The sequence below is a fragment of the Anopheles arabiensis genome, chromosome 2, assembly GCF_016920715.1.
Source record: "Anopheles arabiensis isolate DONGOLA chromosome 2, AaraD3, whole genome shotgun sequence".
Lineage (NCBI taxonomy): Eukaryota > Metazoa > Arthropoda > Insecta > Diptera > Culicidae > Anopheles > Anopheles arabiensis.
Genome location: NC_053517.1, coordinates 81212006 through 81230386, shown reverse-complemented (window position 1 = coordinate 81230386; position 18381 = coordinate 81212006). Strand labels below are relative to the sequence as shown.

At 50.3% G+C, this 18381-nt stretch overlaps 2 protein-coding genes and 1 pseudogene across 2 annotated transcripts; 1 reads left to right on the top strand and 2 right to left on the bottom strand.

Annotated features, from left to right (window-relative positions):
- Positions 1-12: 12 nt before the first annotated feature.
- Positions 13-5723, bottom strand: LOC120907608 (annotated as a pseudogene).
- A 1048-nt stretch (positions 5724-6771) lies between these two features.
- LOC120907621 (xanthine dehydrogenase-like) lies at positions 6772-12297 on the bottom strand. The gene is given in 7 exon segments (XM_040319085.1): positions 6772-7258; positions 7335-7923; positions 7991-8746; positions 8748-10057; positions 10132-11005; positions 11089-11261; positions 12030-12297. Coding segments are annotated over 7 exon segments (3819 nt in total). The 5' UTR covers positions 12076-12297; the 3' UTR covers positions 6772-7187.
- Positions 12298-12473: 176 nt separating this feature from the next.
- Positions 12474-17816, top strand: LOC120897231 (indole-3-acetaldehyde oxidase-like). Its single transcript, XM_040301926.1, has 6 exons — positions 12474-12698; positions 12784-12956; positions 13040-13916; positions 13996-14246; positions 15038-17486; positions 17561-17816. The coding sequence occupies exons 1-6, from the start codon at positions 12659-12661 to the stop codon at positions 17629-17631; spliced, it is 3861 nt and encodes a 1286-aa protein (XP_040157860.1). The 5' UTR covers positions 12474-12658; the 3' UTR covers positions 17632-17816.
- Positions 17817-18381: the final 565 nt, after the last annotated feature.

Sequence of the window (18381 nt, the reverse complement as noted above, 5' to 3'; positions counted from 1 at the left end):
TGTGAGCGTAAGAAAGAACACAAACAAGTGGCGTATGTTTGAGATGACGTATGACATGAACGTAGGAAATGCGCATACCGAGCACGTGCTTTAACAGTGTTTACCAGACATTTTGGGTTGTTTCGCCATTTATTTTTGTGTCGGCCAAGTAGGGCCTAGTAGGGTTTGATTTTATTTTCAAAATGTTATACATTTTTTTACTATATTCCATTACACTTACAGTGATTTTTCTCTAAGATGCAATCTTTAAGATAGTTCTCGTGTAGTTTCTTTTAGATGAACCGAACAGTCTGGTCAACTTCCATACATTTAGGTACTTTCCAAATTGACCTTTATAATTGACCATTATATAAGGGCACGGTCCATAACGGGCTTTATACCACAACGTGCGAGTTGACGACTGTACCACAAGGCCGGTCCTAAAATAGTCAGACGCATTATTTTCTTGTAATTGAGCCACATTAAGTTGTGAATTTATAACCGGAAAAGTTCACTTTGCAGTTCAATTTCACCTCGAATCAAATCGAAATATGAATAGAAAAATCTTGATCACTATGCCTACTTATAATTGAGGTTAGTTTTGCTTAATGACCCCCTTGCCACCTCGAAGTTCTAAGTAGGCGCTTAGTTTGTGGTTGATTCGCTCTTATTCAGTGCAGCACAAACTGATCGATTGTGGTCCCCGTCAGAGCAAGTACCTTTTCCGGTGTACAGGACGTAGCTGCAAAAGAAGGTATCGTTATTAATGTTTAAAAAAGGAAGAAGAATGGTTCGTACACCTAAACATGAACATCATCACTTACCAATCTCTAACCACTCAATCGGCAGTCCAGCATCGCGCCGTGCCGAAGCTAGCGCATACCGTAGAGCGAACTGGACGGTAACTCCCAAGTTGAATGCCGGTTCTCCCGTTGTCTTTGACCGAAGTACACCCGCCGGGTTCGAACTCTTCTGCAGCAACCGTACGCGCATATCTACCGGAATGTCACGCGCACTCGGCGGCTTGTAGTTCCACGTGCGGTAGTTGCTAAGGGCGCCTGTACTCCGATCGTACCGCAGCTCCTCCAGCAGATGAAACCCGACCGCCATCACAAAAGCTCCCTCAATCTGTCCAATGTCCAATAGAGGGTTCATGCTCTCGCCCGTATCCTCCAGAATGTCCACACGCTGCAGCTGTACCTGCCCGGTAAGTACGTCCACCTCTAGCTCGACTGCACAAAGTGCCCACACGGTGTATCCACGTAGATCCGTCTGTTTGGTGTTGTAAGAAGCGGTTAGATCAATCCGTCGCTGGTAGCACATCTGCACGATCGCTTCCCACGGAGCGGTCCGATTATCCTCCCGCACGGGACGAATGCGTTCGAGCAGAGTTTCACAGGCACGCCGGGCCGAGTACGCCACCACATCCGTGCTGATACTGCCTCCCTCTATGAATGCGTTCGGGCTGCCTACAGTCGTGTGTGGCTTTACCGTAACCAACGCCAACGGAATGCCGAGTGTGTGGGCTACAACCTGTGCCACCTTTGTGTTAACACCCTGTCCGATCTCGGCAGTGCCGATCGTGACGGCCACACTCCCATCCACGTGGTAGATTGACACCCAAGCGTTCATGCCACCAAAATAACGAATCGGATGACCCATCGGAACGATCGCAATTCCTCGCTTCTTCCAACGATTCGTCTCGTTGAAACGATCAACAGCTGCTTTACGCTCCTTGAAGTCCACCTGCTCATAGAATGCTGGCAATAGGGTGGCCATGCTGCTGCCTGGTTCCATATTGGCAAGCCGAACTGTAAGAGGATCGAGCCCAGTAACGAACGCCACATGCTCCATGATCGTTTCGATGGTGGCAATCGACTCGGCTGTACCGGGCGATCTTAACCAGGTGGTGCTAGGTGAGTCAGTAAGGGCACCGCGCATCCGTAGTCGCCAGCTGTCATCACTGTAGCAGTTACGGAACGCCTCTCGGAACAGCATCGTCATCGCTTCGTACTGGGACACACCCTCATCCTCGTAGTACGTGTTGGAAAGTCGAACAATGCGTCCATCCATCGGACGCACGTCCACTTCGTACTCGCATTGACCTCCGATACGCTTACCGATTGCCTTCATCGTAGTCTCGAACGGTAATACCATCCGAACCGGACGTCGGGTAAGATAGGCGCCCAGGGCACACGCACTGGCGACCCATGCTCCGCGGGACAGTTTTCCTCCAAACGATCCACCTACAGGGCGTACAATAACGCGTACATTACACTGGCGCCAGTTGAGTGACTTTGCGATCGCGTTCTGGACCATGTGGCTCGATTGGGTAGCACTATACACATCCATCCCGGTCCCGTCCTCCGATGGGATGCATAGACAAGTCTGAGGCTCTAGCGTGAAGTGTGCTTGACTGCGAAAGTGACACTTGCCCGTAACCTTTACGGTGTTGATAGTACTGCCCGCCCGGTTGTACGATCGACCCACTACGTCCGGTTCTAGCGTCAGGATACGATGGCTTGAAGTGCCATGGGCGAGCACATCATCCACCGTGGGAAGTATCGGCTCATCATTGGACTCTCCGTAAGTCATCTTCACCATCGTTGCTGCCTCTGTAGCACATTCGAACGACTCAGCCACCACAATACCAACCGGCTGACCGTGATACAGTACGTAACCACTACACAGAATCTCCTCGGGCACATCCCGAAACGGGAAGGCCGTGTTGAAACCTCCAACAAGTGAGGCGAAATTATTCTTCCCAGGAATATCTTTGGCGGAATAGAACGCCACAACACCCGGCATTGCGAGAGCGGGCGATGGATCAATGGCAGTAATCTTTCGATGCACTACGTTTGCCAGTACGAAGGCGGCGTGCAGCTCGTCCGAACGACTTGGAAGATCGTTGACGTAGATCGCTTCACCGGCCGTCTGGTGAAAGGCTTCCAGCTTGGGCAGTGCTTGCGTAAGCGGCCAGTTTGAGGGATACGTATCGAAAGGACTGAGCGCCGCTGGAAATGGGACGCTGTATTTTCGATCCACCCGAGCGGACTATCGGGTTGGCTACGCGACGATCACGTGGTGCAATATGAAGGACGAAACGGTACAGTAAACCGACTGCTACCTGGCGACGGTATGATGCATCTGCGGCTGGTTCCGTATGTCCACCGGCTAGCTCGGCGTTCAATACAGCAAGCGTTTCCTGCAGCATCACGTTGTTGAACGGGTTCTTGCCCGCGAGGTACTGCTCCGTGCGGGTTGCGCGAGAAAACTGTGGTGAAGAAGATAAGGAGATCAAGGGTTACAATGAGACTTGTAATATACGACCTTGGAGAAGACGAATTTTACTTATATCTATATTCGCTTTGTTCTTTGTTGGATCTCCGGATACAAGATCACAGACATATCTTACACAGCACGGTGATCAATCGAGGCCTTATTTCAATAGTCTTGGATACTCCATAGCAACAAATTGATCTTTTTCCCTAATGTTATTGTATCTGTAAACTGTAGATAAGGTTCTCCTTATAGAGACTTCACATCTCTCTAAGATCAATCGCTCCGGTAATCCGGAAAATGTAACCATCGGTTTCCACAAGGTTAGTTCCTTACCTTAGTTCTTATCACAAGTTATACAATATCTTCAGTATTTCTGAAAACATTGGTGCATGGGAGATATAAAGTCTCAACGGCCTCAAGCAAAGTAGATGTGTGTGATCGATGAATGATCATACCTCTAATCCCAACTGAGCAGTTCAGATAAAGATTTTCTACATCAAGAAGCAGTGGAACATCACACCTCATGTGCAACGTCGTGCATAACTCACCGCAAAGCATACCAAACCTTCCCAAGTATTTGGAAAATACATCTAATTTGGTAAAATAAGACATAACGTTCATCGCGTGATCTATCAACCAAAACCGAATGAATAAAACAAATCGTTCTCGGTTCAATCTGTTACCAGAGCTTCTTTAACGATTCCTTTCACTTACTACAACTCCTCAATCCTCACAGTAGGCGCGAATAGCATAAAACAACACCAGCAAAACAGTACCCACCTTCGGTCCGATGCCGCCGAAGCAAAGACACGCTTGCTCGACGTTAATTTTGCGTGCGCACAGGCGCAACAGAAAGGCGGCGTTGACATGGGCGCTCGCGTTCTGCGCCCTTGCGGCTACCTTGTACGAGCGAAACACGCACCGGTCCGAGTCGAGCGGGGGAAGCGTTACGTTCAGCAGCACCCGTCTGTGCATGTTATAGCTGAGAAACTGGCCGGGCAGCAGCTTTTCCATCGCACCACTGGGGGAAGCTGCAAAGAAAAGGTAGCAAAAAAGTGAACACCGTGAAAGAGGAGTTGCCTGATTGTTTTTCCCTCTTCTAGCTTACCAATCGTCATCTCGACACCGATAGCTTCGAACAAAACGAACAGATCGGATGGAAACTCGGGATGGCGATGTTTGAGCGTTAGATTCCCGGCGATCGTCCCGACGTGCCGCACTGCGGGATGTGCGACCTCTTCCACATGACGTGCCAGCTCGCCACAGTACGTAAAGCGCCGATCGGCTTTGGCCGCCTCTCGCAATATCTCAATCAGCTCACTGAGCGTCACATTCGCACCGACGATCACCGAACTTCCGATCCAGTAGTTGCGCAGCTCCTCCACGTGACGCACATCGATGAACACTCGCAAGTCTGCGGCTCTCCGGTACACACCGTGACCCGTGTTGCCCGCCACCAGCATGTACGTCCCAGGACTCACGTCCTCCTCTCGCAGGATGTCAAATATCTCGTCCACTGTGCGCACTCGAAACCACCGACGATCTTGATGCATGAACTGCAGCTCAATCGTCTCATCGGAGCAACCCTTGGCTGAACATTCCCGCTCACAACCGACACAGCTCGCCCGGGGCAGATCTTCGATGTCTGAGGCACAGGTGATGCCCATAGCCCGTCGAGCTAGCCTATCCTCGGGTGGTGCATCGACCGCGAATGACTTGAACGCATCCAGAATCGGTCGATAGCCGGTACAGCGACAGATGTTCCCTGCCAGTGCCTTCTCCACATCTACCATCGTGACGCTGCCATTGTTCGCCTCCAGCAGGCTGTACATGCTCATCACCATGCCGGGCGAACAGTAACCGCACTGTGTGCCGTTGAACTGTGCCAATCGCTCCTGCACCGGATGGTATCCGGTCGCCTTCGACCCAATGCCTTCCACCGTAAGAATGTCCATGCCATGGCAGGAGAACACCGAAAACAGACACTAAAAGAAACGGAAACCAATCAGAACTAGCACAAACACACACCGAACTAGAATGCCGACTGAAGAAATGAAGCACCACTGACCGAGTTCACTGAGAAGGTGATGCGTTGCTTGGTAACCGGATGCGTGTCGACCACGTTCACGATGCACACGCCACAGCCCCCCTCGAGACACATAAACTTGGTGCCCGTCAGGTGTGCCTTGGTGCGTATGAAGCGGTTCAGCGACGCATCGATCGGCAGCTCGTCCCTGGTAACTGACCACGACAAGGGAAGAAGGGAAAGGAAAGGCACGAAACATCAGTTTTGAGCATAAAAACAACCGAATTTCGCTTTTCGTACCCTGGTACAGCTTCCCGTTGATGGTGAACTTCACGCGCATGGTGACGCACTGACGACGACGTGGCTATGCGCAGGTTTCACACGGAGTACGCAATTCAAGCGCAAATCCAACACTGACGGGGGAAGACTGCGCACCAGCGGTCAGTAGGCTCCAAACGGCAACACGATTGCACGCATCACCGAGCTCACCAACACGGGGAAAATGAACGGGACTAGTTGTCCTTACACGTTCACTCAACGAGGGGTGTATGTGAAGACGACTGGGAAAGTGAAAGCTTAGAACATTATATAGAGCAAAGCCCTACATGCGCGTGTGAGGTTTTAAATGTGCGCATAGAGCATGATGAGTCCGTTGTTATTTCTTCCTCCACAGCGAAGCTACCGTTTGAAAGCTATTCGGTGGCGCACGATCGGTACGATCGCCACGCGAATCCGTTCGAAGGCGCACGGTCGGTTGGGTTCGAAGATTTGGAAAAGCAGCGTGCCAGTTCCCCGGTTGCTGCGATCGAGTGCACAACGTTTTACCAGCACTGCCCTGCCAGGAAAAATGGAGGGAAATGCTAAGAAAGTAATCGCTATGCTTGGTACGACAAGTCAATAGTCTAATGTTAGTTTTCCGACAAGAAACAAAGTAGCGTTTTTCTAATTCATACATGTTGGTTTCTTAGTCGTACACCAACTATATTTCGATACAATGACAAGATACAAGTGTTCACATCGGCGGTCGGAATGATAAGAGAACGATCGCCCGGTGCGAATTCCATAAGTTCTTGATGGGTCCTCCTTTTCGTATGTTTTTTTAGGATACTACGATTTCTCACACTTGGCTTGGCGTTTAACAGCTAACTTGACTCTTTTATAGTGAAAGTGACTTATATACGACGGGAAATGGACTCTACGACACATTTTTTTGAGAGACACTAAAACACTAAAAAATCCTCATTCTTGTTCGCAAATCACATAAAAATCACTTTTCATAAGAAACAGTCAAGAAAGGGTACCAAAACTCTGGAAACACATAAAAAACACTGTAAGTACCATTTTTTGAAATCTGATTGCTTTCTCTGTTTCATCTGAAGCATGATCATTTATAATTTTATCTCTCGACTAATGAAATAGGAAGGACACTTTTGCCTATTTAAACCTTAAAAAATGAATTGCAAATAAATTCGGAACTTTATAAAGTTAGCAATTGTCAAACAATTCAATTCTCTTTATTTCTTCGTTTAATGAGAAATATCATTATTTGGGCCGATCTGGTGGTACAATCGTCAACTCGAACGACTTAACAACATGCCCGTCATGGATTCAAGCCCCGAATAGACCGTGCCTCCATACGTAGGACTGACTTTCCTGCTACGGTATCAAAAAGTCACTGAAAGTCAAGCCCACTTCACTAGTGGGTACAGGCAGGATCATTATTTTCAGATCTTAGTGTACTTTATTAGCGCCGTTTGATATAGCAAATGATATATTATACTTTGGGTTGATTATACATAGTAATTAGAAAGTATGCCACAGATTTTTACAGTGTTTTATATGTACAGCAGTCGCCAATGAAGCCACGATGCTGCCCTACAAGATTACAGTACCTTGCACTTCATTCGTATTTGTACTGATCGATGGAACTCTCCAACAGGGCAAATATTTTCTCCGGCGTCATGCCACTACCTACAAGTAATTGAAAACCAAGAATGAAGATTGTAATTAAATACACAATAGCAAAAAACCCACAATATGTACTAACCCATATGCAACCAAATGTCCGGTAGGCCTGCATCTCGTCTTGCCGCTCGCAAAGCATTACGCACGGCGTAAACGATCACCGGACTTAGCGAAAAGGCCGGCTCTCCGGTGGCCTTGGAGCGCAGGACGCCACCAGCGTTGGAGCTTTTACTCAAAAACGACACACGGAAGTCAACGGGAATGTCCCGATGGCCCGGCATCTTGTAGTTCCAGGTACGATCGTTCACCAGCGCACCATTTTTCGGATCATACACCAGCACTTCGGTCAGGTAGTAGCCCAACCCCATCACGAACGCACCCTCGATTTGGCCAACATCGATGCCGGGGTTTATGCTTTCGCCTACATCCTCCAGTATGTCTACTCGCCGTACAAGCACCTGCCCGGTGAGTACATCCAGCTCAATCTCACCACATGCCAATCCCCAGATGGTGTAAGTGCGCATATCGGTCGGAGTGGCGTAAAACGACACCTGCATATCCACGTCGTCCATAGCGGCATTGCGTACCATCTCTTCCCAGCTAGTGCGCCGTAGCAGTGTACGGTAAGGACGGAGTCGTTCGAGCAGTATCTCGCAACATCGTTTGACGGCCTGTGGAAGAAAAGTGTCATAAATAAAAATCACAATTCCACACGAAAATCCATTTCTGGACACCTACGAAAGCGACACTATCCGTTGCCTGCGTATGCTGGGAACCGTTCGAGTTGGCATTCAACAAACTGTCCGTAGGCTGTACGACAATCTTCTCGATCGGTATGCCCAGCAGATGGGCCGCCACCTGCGCTACCTTCGTGTTAATGCCCTGTCCCATCTCGATGCCGCCGTGCACGATCGTCACCGTACCATCGTCACTGTACACCGACAGCACCGCGTTCTTCATCGAGTTCAGCTCCAGCGGGTACTGCATGGGCATGATCGCGATACCCCGCTTGTTCCACCGATTTTCCCCATTGAATTGGTCAATCTGTCGCCTACGCTCGTCGTACTCCACCTGACGCCGGAAGCGTGGCAGCAGCGTGTGCATCTTGTTCTCGCGCGAAATGTTTGCCATCCGCACGTCCACCGCATCCAGCCCTGTCTGGTGCGCAATGTGCTCCATGATGTTTTCCGCCATTGCGATACCTTCGGACGAGCCCGGAGCCCGGGCCCACGTGTTTGGTGGAGCGTCCGTGCGAGCGATCTTTGTGCGCAGCTTCCAGTAGTCCGTTCGGTAGCAGTTTTTAAACATATCGCTCGTTATCGCGCCGAGCATCACGTTCAGCGTGGCCCCAGCATCGTGTATGAAGGTGTGCGACAGCCGGCTGATGCGTCCGCTCGCGTCAAACGACACCTCATACTCGCTGACACTTCCGCACCGCTTGCCCGAACCGGACATTGACGTCTCGAGTGGAAGGATCATCCGAACTGGGGACCCCTGTTCGGTAGGCGGCCACTGCACAGGCACAGGCGATCTGAGTCGCTCGCGTTAGCTTCGCACCGTACGCACCTCCAACGCGCCGAACGGTAAGGTTTAGTGAGCTTTCACGAACCTGCAGCGCTTGGGAGACGGCGATCTGCACGTGATCCAGCCACTGGGTCGCACAGTACACGTCCATCGAGTCGGCGTGCGGAACGCAAAGGGCGATCTGCGTCTCGAGCTGCCCATGGTACTGACCACGCAGATCGAACCGGCCACTGACGCTGTACGGACCTTCCTTGGCAAGATGATACCGGGCACCGTGACGATCGTATGGTTGATCGCTAACACGACTATAGTCCAGTGCGTCCACCACGTCCTGCACGGTCGGCAGAATGATCCTATTGCTGGCCGGTTTATACTCAATCCGAACCTTCGCCACGGCAGCATTGGCCAGCTCGAAACTATCTGCACAGATCATCCCCACAACCTGTCCGGCGAACTGTACCTCTCCGCTGCAGAAGATCTCCTCCACCTCCGGGGAACCCATCTCTAGTGGCATAAAGTTGTTGAATCCTGGAACATCTTGCGCGCAGAAGAACGCCCTCACTCCGGGCAGAGCAAGCGCTTCAGATGCATCAATCGTCACGATCTTTCCCCGGATCTCGTTCGAGAGTACCAGCGCACCGTGCAGTTCGTTCGGCAACACTGGCATATCGTTAATGTACTCTGCCTCACCGGAACACTGCGCCAACCCTTCCAGCTTCGGTATGCTTTGGGTGAGTGGCCACCGTTTCTGGTAGGTGTCGTACGTTTGCCGACCGCTTGAGACGAGCGGCCGCTCGATCGGTTCCATACCACTGCGATACGTTCGACCAACGGAGGGATGCACACTGAGCGCAAAGCGATAGAAGGCGGCAAGAGCGAGCTGTTTGCGATAGGTTGGAGATGCATCGGGAAGTATCCAGTCGGGTTTTAGCTCACGCTCGAGGGCTTTCAACGCCTGGGAGAGTGTGCTGTCAAGGAAGAGGGGCTTGCCGGTGAGGAAGCTTTCCGTTTGTTGCGCATGTACAAAAGCAGGATTGATGCCACCGTAGCAGATGCGGATGGAGGTGCAGAGCTTGCGATCGGGACACAGTTGTAGCAGGAAGCCGGCATTTACGTAGGCTCGGGAGTTCTGGGCAACGGGCATAATTTTGTACGATCGTAACGTCGTGCTAACGTGATCGTGGGGTGGAAGTCGGACGGATGTTAGGATGCATTTGTGCATGTTGAGCTTCAGGAATTCGAGTGGTGATACGACGAGAGGATCACTGTCAGTGGAGGACACTAAAAAGGGTGGAAAAGCAAGGGAATAAGGACATTGAGAGTCTAAATATTAAGGATCATCTCGGGATACTTACGAACAGTCAGCTTGGCGCCTACAGTTTCTAGTAGTAGAAATATATCCGAAGGAAACTCTGGATGTTGATGCTTGATCATCAGATTGCCCCCGATTGTACCGACATTGCGCACGGGCAGATTAGCCACCTTTCTGATGTGCTTTGCCATCGGTATGCAGTAAGTAAAGTTTAGATGTGCTTCCGCCGTTTGCTCTAGCAGTGCAATAAACTCGGTCAAACGTAGGCCAGCTCCCACCACAAGATCTTGATCAACCGAGTGCCGATGAAGCTCCTCTACTGCGTTTACGTCTATGAACACCTTCAACCGATCGGAACGTCTATACACTCCATGCGCCGTATTCCCGCTGACGAAGGTGTACGGTTCGCTGTTGGCGATCGTCTGCAGCACATCGAAGGCTTCCGAGAGCGTCAACACTTTAAACCACTTTCGTCCATCGGCAAACTTGAGACATTTTGATGGTGAGACAGAACCCTTTCCCATAGCTCCAGCCGTTGGCGTGCTGCCCACCAAATCCTCAATGTCCACAATCGGTGGCTCTTGATCTTGATCGTTTGCGAACGATTTGAAAGCATCCAGGATCGGACGATAGCCGGTACACCGACAGACGTTCCCATCGAAGGCCTGTTCGATCTGTGCCGCTGTCAGCGCAGGCTCAACTGTTCCTTCCTCAGCTTGCTGCTGTTGGCCGTGCTTTCGGGAGGCAAGCAAGCTGTACATGCTCATCACCATGCCCGGAGAACAGTATCCACACTGTGAGCCACCGTACTCTGCCAGCCGGCGCTGGATGGGATGGTAGGAACCTTTCCTGTGCCCACCGATTCCCTCAATTGTGACAATATCCTTTCCATCGCAGGAGAACACCGATACTAGGCACTTTTAAAAGATACGTAAAATCATAGAATTATAACGAGCTTCACGTTACGCTTGAGGGCATTCAAGCAGATCAAACTAGTTACCGAATTTGCTGCCCACGAACGACGTTCGCGCGTGGCCGGATGATAGTCCGACACGGTAACGACACAGGCGCCACATCCACCCTCCCGGCACATGAACTTGGTCCCTTTCAGATGGGCATGATCGCGGATGAACGTGTTTAGCGATGTGTCCGCCGGAGCGGTCGTGGCGCGTACTAAAACGAGATAGCCAAAACAAGGAATAGTTCAATAATCGAACATATAGCCCTTCAACTTGGTCTTTGGATCCAATAAAGAGCACCGTAATGATCGTAAAGAAAAAGGAAAAGTAAATTCCCCTTCAGGCGTCAGTGCTGTTGATTTTATGGTCAAGAAATATCCAACTTTTACGGCCAGACACGAGCCAACCGTTACGGTTTGTGGGTTTGCGAGTCGAATAGGTGATTTTTAAAGCCCCATTTAACAAATACCGCCGATTAAGCGCTCCGATGGTATACGTTAACATTGTAGTAACCTTCAACGATCGATTATTCAGCTTCATTCAAGCAAGAAATTATGCGAATGCTTCCAACAATGATAATGTACGCGCAGCCATCATAAACAGCACTTCACATGTTGGAAACATCCTTTGAATGTGGGTACCCAAGCGACAAAATCGACATGCTTTCTCGCTCTCTCAGGTTTACTGATCTATTGGGTAGAATGAGAAAGCATGTCGATTTTGTTACTTGGGTATTAAGCTACAGATTGCTCTATTAACCACTCGTACGTATAGGTTTCTCTTTCACACGACAACGCTTTCGCTACGACTTTTACATCTAATCACTCTGACTGCTTTAATATTGAAGCTCTCAACGTCGAAATAGTCACCAAGATTCCCAACAGTCCGGCTCACACATTCCGACATTCCAAAGGCGTGCAGTGCTGCAGATCAAATCACGCCCATTTGAAATTCGATCACACGTCCACTTCGCTTCCCTTACCCGTGTACTGCTTGCCGTTGATTGTGAAGCGCACCACGTCGTCCATAATGATTTTTCCCGCCACGGGACGCACGCACGGGCGCACGCTAGCCTATGGGCGTAATATAAGCAAGTACCAAGTGTACTGATCACTCTCAGCCTCAGGAAAAACGTTGTGCACTCGTTCGCGGCAACCGGGGAACTGGCACGCTGCTTTTCCAAATCTTCGAACCCAACCGACCGTGCGCCTTCGAACGGATTCGCGTGGCGATCGTACCGATCGTGCGCCACCGAATAGCTTTCAAACGGTAGCTTCGCTGTGGAGGAAGAAATAACAACGGACTCATCATGCTCTATGCGCACATTTAAAACCTCACACGCGCATGTAGGGCTTTGCTCTATATAATGTTCTAAGCTTTCACTTTTCCAGTCGTCTTCACTTACACCCCTCGTTGAGTGAACGTGTAAGGACGACTAGTCCCGTTCATTTCCCCCGTCTTGGTGAGCTCGGTGATGCGTGCAATCGTGTTGCCGTTTGGAGCCTACTGACCGCTGGTGCGCAGTCTTCCCCCGTCAGTGTTGGATTTGCGCTTGAATTGCGTACTCCGTGTGAAACCTGCGCATAGCCACGTCGTCGTCAGTGCGTCACCATGCGCGTGAAGTTCACCATCAACGGGAAGCTGTACCAGGGTACGAAAAGCGAAATTCGGTTGTTTCTATCCACAAAACTGATGTTTCGTGTATTTCCTTTCCCTTTTCCCCTTGTCGTGGTCAGTTACCCCGGACGAGCTGCCGATCGATGCGTCGCTGAACCGCTTCATACGCACCAAGGCACACCTGACGGGCACCAAGTTTATGTGTCTCGAGGGGGGCTGTGGCGTGTGCATCGTGAACGTGGTCGACACGCATCCGGTTACCAAGCAACGCATCACCTTCTCAGTGAACTCGGTCAGTGGTGCTTCATTTCTTCAGTCGGCATTCTAGTTCGGTGTGTGTTTGTGCTAGTTCTGATTGGTTTCCGTTTCTTTTAGTGTCTGTTTTCGGTGTTCTCCTGCCATGGCATGGACATTCTTACGGTGGAAGGCATTGGGTCGAAGGCGACCGGATACCATCCGGTGCAGGAGCGATTGGCACAGTTCAACGGCACACAGTGCGGGTACTGTTCGCCCGGCATGGTGATGAGCATGTACAGCCTGCTGGAGGCAAACAATGGCAGCGTCACGATGGAAGATGTGGAGAAAGCACTGGCAGGGAACATCTGTCGCTGTACCGGCTATCGACCGATTCTGGATGCGTTCAAGTCATTCGCGGTCGATGCACCACCTGAGGATAGGCTGGCTCGACGGGCTATGGGCATCACCTGTGCCTCAGACATCGAAGATCTGCCCCGGGCAGGCTGTGTCGGTTGTGAGCGGGAATGTTCAGCCAAGGGTTGCTCCGATGAGACGATTGAGCTGCAGTTCATGCATCAAGATCGTCGGTGGTTTCGAGTGCGCACAGTGGACGAGATATTTGACATTCTGCGAGAGGAGGACGTGAGCCCTGGGACGTACATGCTGGTGGCGGGCAACACGGGTCACGGTGTGTACCGGAGAGCCGCAGACTTGCGAGTGTTCATCGATGTGCGCCACGTGGAGGAGCTGCGCAACTACTGGATCGGAAGTTCGGTGATCGTCGGTGCGAATGTGACCCTCAGTGAGCTGATTGAGATATTGCGAGAGGCGGCCAAAGCCGATCGGCGCTTTACGTACTGTGGCGAGCTGGCACGTCATGTGGAAGAGGTCGCACATCCCGCAGTGCGGCACGTCGGGACGATCGCCGGGAATCTAACGCTCAAACATCGCCATCCCGAGTTTCCTTCCGATCTGTTCGTTTTGTTCGAAGCTATCGGTGTCGAGATGACGATTGGTAAGCTAGAAGAGGGAAAAACAATCAGGCAACTCCTCTTTCACGGTGTTCACTTTTTTTCTACACCTTTTCTTTGCAGCTTCCCCCAGTGGTGCGATGGAAAAGCTGCTGCCCGGCCAGTTTCTCAGCTATAACATGCACAGACGGGTGCTGCTGAACATAACGCTTCCCCCGCTCGACTCGGACCGGTGCGTGTTTCGCTCGTACAAGGTAGCGGCAAGGGCGCAGAACGCGAGCGCCCATGTCAACGCCGCCTTTCTGTTGCGCCTGTGCGCACGCAAAATTAACGTCGAGCAAGCGTGTCTTTGCTTCGGCGGCATCGGACCGAAGGTGGGTACTGTTTTGCTGGTGTTGTTTTATGCTATTCGCGCCTACTGTGAGGATTGAGGAGTTGTAGTAAGTGAAAGGAATCGTTAAAGAAGCTCTGGTAACAGATTGAACCGAGAACGATTTGTTTTATTCATTCGGTTTTGGTTGATAGATCACGCGATGAACGTTATGTCTTATTTTACCAAATTAGATGTATTTTCCAAATACTTGGGAAGGTTTGGTATGCTTTGCGGTGAGTTATGCTCGACGTTGCACATGAGATGTGATGTTCCCACTGCTTTTTGGTGTAGACAATCTTTATCTGTACTGCTCAGTTGGGATTACAAGTATGATCATTCACATCGATCACACACATCTACTTTGCTTGAGGCCGTTGAGACTTTATATCTCCCATGCACCAATGTTTTCAGAAATACTGAAGATATTGTATAACTTGTGATAAGAACTAAGGTAAGGAACTAACCTTGTGGAAACCGATGGTTACATTTTCTGGATTACCGGAGCGATTGATCTTAGAGAGATGTGAAGTCTCTATAAGGAGAACCTTATCTACAGTTTACAGATACAATAACATTAGGGAAAAAGATCAATTTGTTGCTATGGAGTATCCAAGACTATTGAAATAAGGCCTCGATTGATCACCGTGCTGTGTAAGATATGTCTATGATCTTGTATTCGGAGATCCAACTAAGAAGAAATCGAATATAGATATAAGTAAAATTCGTCTTCTCCAAAGTCGTATATTACAAGACTCATTGTAACCCTTGATCTCCTTATCTTCTTCGCCACAGTTTTCTCGCGCAACCCGCACGGAGCAGTACCTCGCGGGTAAGAACCCGTTCAACAACGTGATGCTGCAGGAAACGCTTGCCGTACTGAACGCCGAGCTAGCCGGTGGACATACGGAACCAGCCGCAGATGCATCATACCGTCGCCAGGTAGCAGTCGGTTTACTGTACCGTTTCGTCCTTCATATTGCGCCACGTGATCGTCGCGTAGCCAACCCGATAGTCCGCTCGGGTGGATCGACAATACAGCGTCCCATTTCCAGCGGCGCTCAGTCCTTCGATACGTATCCCTCAAACTGGCCGCTTACGCAAGCACTGCCCAAGCTGGAAGCCTTTCACCAGACGGCCGGTGAAGCGATCTACGTCAACGATCTTCCAAGTCGTTCGGACGAGCTGCACGCCGCCTTCGTACTGGCAAACGTAGTGCATCGAAAGATTACTGCCATTGATCCATCGCCCGCTCTCGCAATGCCGGGTGTTGTGGCGTTCTATTCCGCCAAAGATATTCCTGGGAAGAATAATTTCGCCTCACTTGTTGGAGGTTTCAACACGGCCTTCCCGTTTCGGGATGTGCCCGAGGAGATTCTGTGTAGTGGTTACGTACTGTATCACGGTCAGCCGGTTGGTATTGTGGTGGCTGAGTCGTTCGAGTGTGCTACAGAGGCAGCAACGATGGTGAAGATGACTTACGGAGAGTCCAATGATGAGCCGATACTTCCCACCGTGGATGATGTGCTCGCCCATGGGACTTCAGGCCATCGTATCCTGACGCTTGAACCGGACGTAGTGGGTCGATCGTACAACCGGGTGGGCAGTACTGTCAACACCGTGAAGGTTACGGGCAAGTGTCACTTTCGCAGTCAAGCACACTTCACGCTAGAGCCTCAGACTTGTCTTTGCATCCCATCGGAGGACGGAACCGGGATGGATGTGTATAGTGCTACCCAATCGAGCCACATGGTCCAAAACGCGATCGCAAAGTCACTCAACTGGCGCCAGTGTAATGTACGCGTTATTGTACGCCCTGTAGGTGGATCGTTTGGTGCGAAACTGTCCCGCGGAGCATGGGTCGCCAGTGCGTGTGCCCTGGGCGCCTATCTTACCCGACGTCCGGTTCGGATGGTATTACCGTTCGAGACTACGATGAAGGCAATCGGTAAACGTAACGGAGGTCAGTGCCAGTATGAGGTAGATGTAAGGCCTACCGATGGACGCATCGTTCGACTATCCAACACCTACTACGAAGACGAAGGTGTGTCCCAATACGAAGCGATGGCGTTTGTATTCCGAGGTGCATTCCGCAACTGCTACAGTGATGACAGCTGGCAACAACTGTTACGTGGTACACTTTCCGACTCACCTAGCACCACCTGGTTACGATCACCCGGTACAGCCGAGGCGATCTCAACCATCGAAACGATCATGGAGCATGTGGCGTTCGTTACTGGGCTCGATCCTCTCACAGTTCGGCTTGCCAACATGGAACCAGGCAGCAGTATGGCCACCTTACTGCCAGCATTCTATGAGCAGGTGGACTTCAAGGAGCGTAAAGCAGCTGTCGATCGTTTCAACGAGACAAATCGTTGGAAAAAGCGAGGAATTGCGATCGTTCCTTTGGCTCATCCAATTAGCTATTACGGAGGTATGAATGCTTGGGTATCTATCTACCACGTGGATGGAAGTGTGGCTGTTACGATCGGAGCACCAGAGATAGGGCAGGGCATAAACACAAAGGTTGCACAGGTGGTGGCACACACGTTCGGTATTCCTTTGGCACTAATTACGGTGAAGCCACATACCTCTGTTGGCAGCCCAAACGCATTCGTTGAAGGCAGTAGTATCAGTACGGATCTAGTGGCGTACTCGGCCCGGCGTGCCTGTGAAACTCTGCTCGAACGCATTCGTCCCGTGCGGGAAGATAATCGGACCGCTCCGTGGGAAGCGATCGTGCAGACGTGCTACCAGCGACGGATTGATCTAACCGCTTCTTACAACGCCAAGCAGACGGATCTACGTGGATACACCGTGTGGGCACTTTGTGCAGTCGAGCTAGAGGTGGACGTACTTACCGGGCAGGTACAGCTGCAGCGTGTGGACATTCTGGAGGATACGGGCGAGAGCATGAACCCTCTGTTGGACATTGGACAAATTGAGGGAGCTTTTGTGATGGCGGTCGGGCTTCATCTACTCGAGGAGCTGCGGTACGATCGGAGTACGGGAGCGCTTAGCAACTACCGCACGTGGAACTACAAGCCGCCGAGTGCGCGTGACATTCCGGTAGATATGCGCGTACGGTTGCTGCAGAAGAGCTCGAACCCGGCGGGTGTACTTCGATCGAAGACAACGGGAGAACCGGCGTACAATCTGGCAGTTGCTGTGCAGTTCGCTCTGCGGTATGCCCTAGCTTCTGCACGGCGCGATGCTGGATTGCCGATTGAATGGCTAGAGCTCGGTAAGTGATAATGGTTACGATCTGCATTATGTCCAGGAAGTTCTCAGCTTAACTATTCCATTTTTACATTCCAGCTACATCCTGTACACCGGAGAAAATACTTGCCATGACAGGGACCACTATTGATCAGTTTGTGCTGCATTGAGGCAACACTTTTAGTAGTTAGTACGATATAAACATATTGTTAGTCAACTCTTCAGGTGGAATCTTGGAAAAAAAATTCTAGATGTTAGATTGTTGAATGTAAGAATATATCAGTAGTTAACAAACTGCTCAGTAGTTAACAAGGCTGAACACACTCAATTAATAATAAGCTATAAAATATAAAAAGATAAGTCTATTCCGTAATTCCTAGGTCACTATTCAATACAATATAATAAAGCTCCAAACAGGTAAAGCTTATCTTATAACTGACCCCGAACCAATGACGACTATTGAAATGGTCCTCAACCTATGCCGGTCCTGGAGCAGTGCTGGAGATCCTGAACCGATATTTGACCCTAAACTTGTAGTGTAATTGGAACTAAACTTAAAGTCATACCAGTACCTACAATTGATCTCGAACCCATGTCAATCCGGGAACTGATTCTGTTCTTGCCGGAATATACTGGAACTGATCGTGAACCCGGTTAGTTCCTAGAAGCGATCCTAGACCCATATCGGTATTGTAATTGATCATGAATCCACACCGATTCTAGAGCTGATCCTGAACTAAGATGAGTCTAGGAATTGTTCTGGAAGCCAGTTCGGTATAAGTTCTGAACGTTTATCGATCCAGCAATAGATTTCGATGTCATATCAGCTCCAGAACTGATTCAAGCAAATACTGTTCCTAAAACCTTTACTGAACCCACCTGACCATGTTACTGATATGAAATCCGATGGATCCGATATG

What these genes read in the sequence shown, in the direction of transcription:
- LOC120897231 (XM_040301926.1), top strand. Translation starts at nt 12,659, where the DNA reads ATGCGCGTGAAGTTCACCATCAACGGGAAGCTGTACCAGG. An exon ending in TCACCTTCTCAGTGAACTCG is followed by an intron (nt 12,957 to 13,039) that starts GTCAGTGGTGCT and finishes CGTTTCTTTTAG; the next exon opens with TGTCTGTTTTCGGTGTTCTC. An exon ending in TCGGCGGCATCGGACCGAAG is followed by an intron (nt 14,247 to 15,037) that starts GTGGGTACTGTT and finishes TCTTCGCCACAG; the next exon opens with TTTTCTCGCGCAACCCGCAC.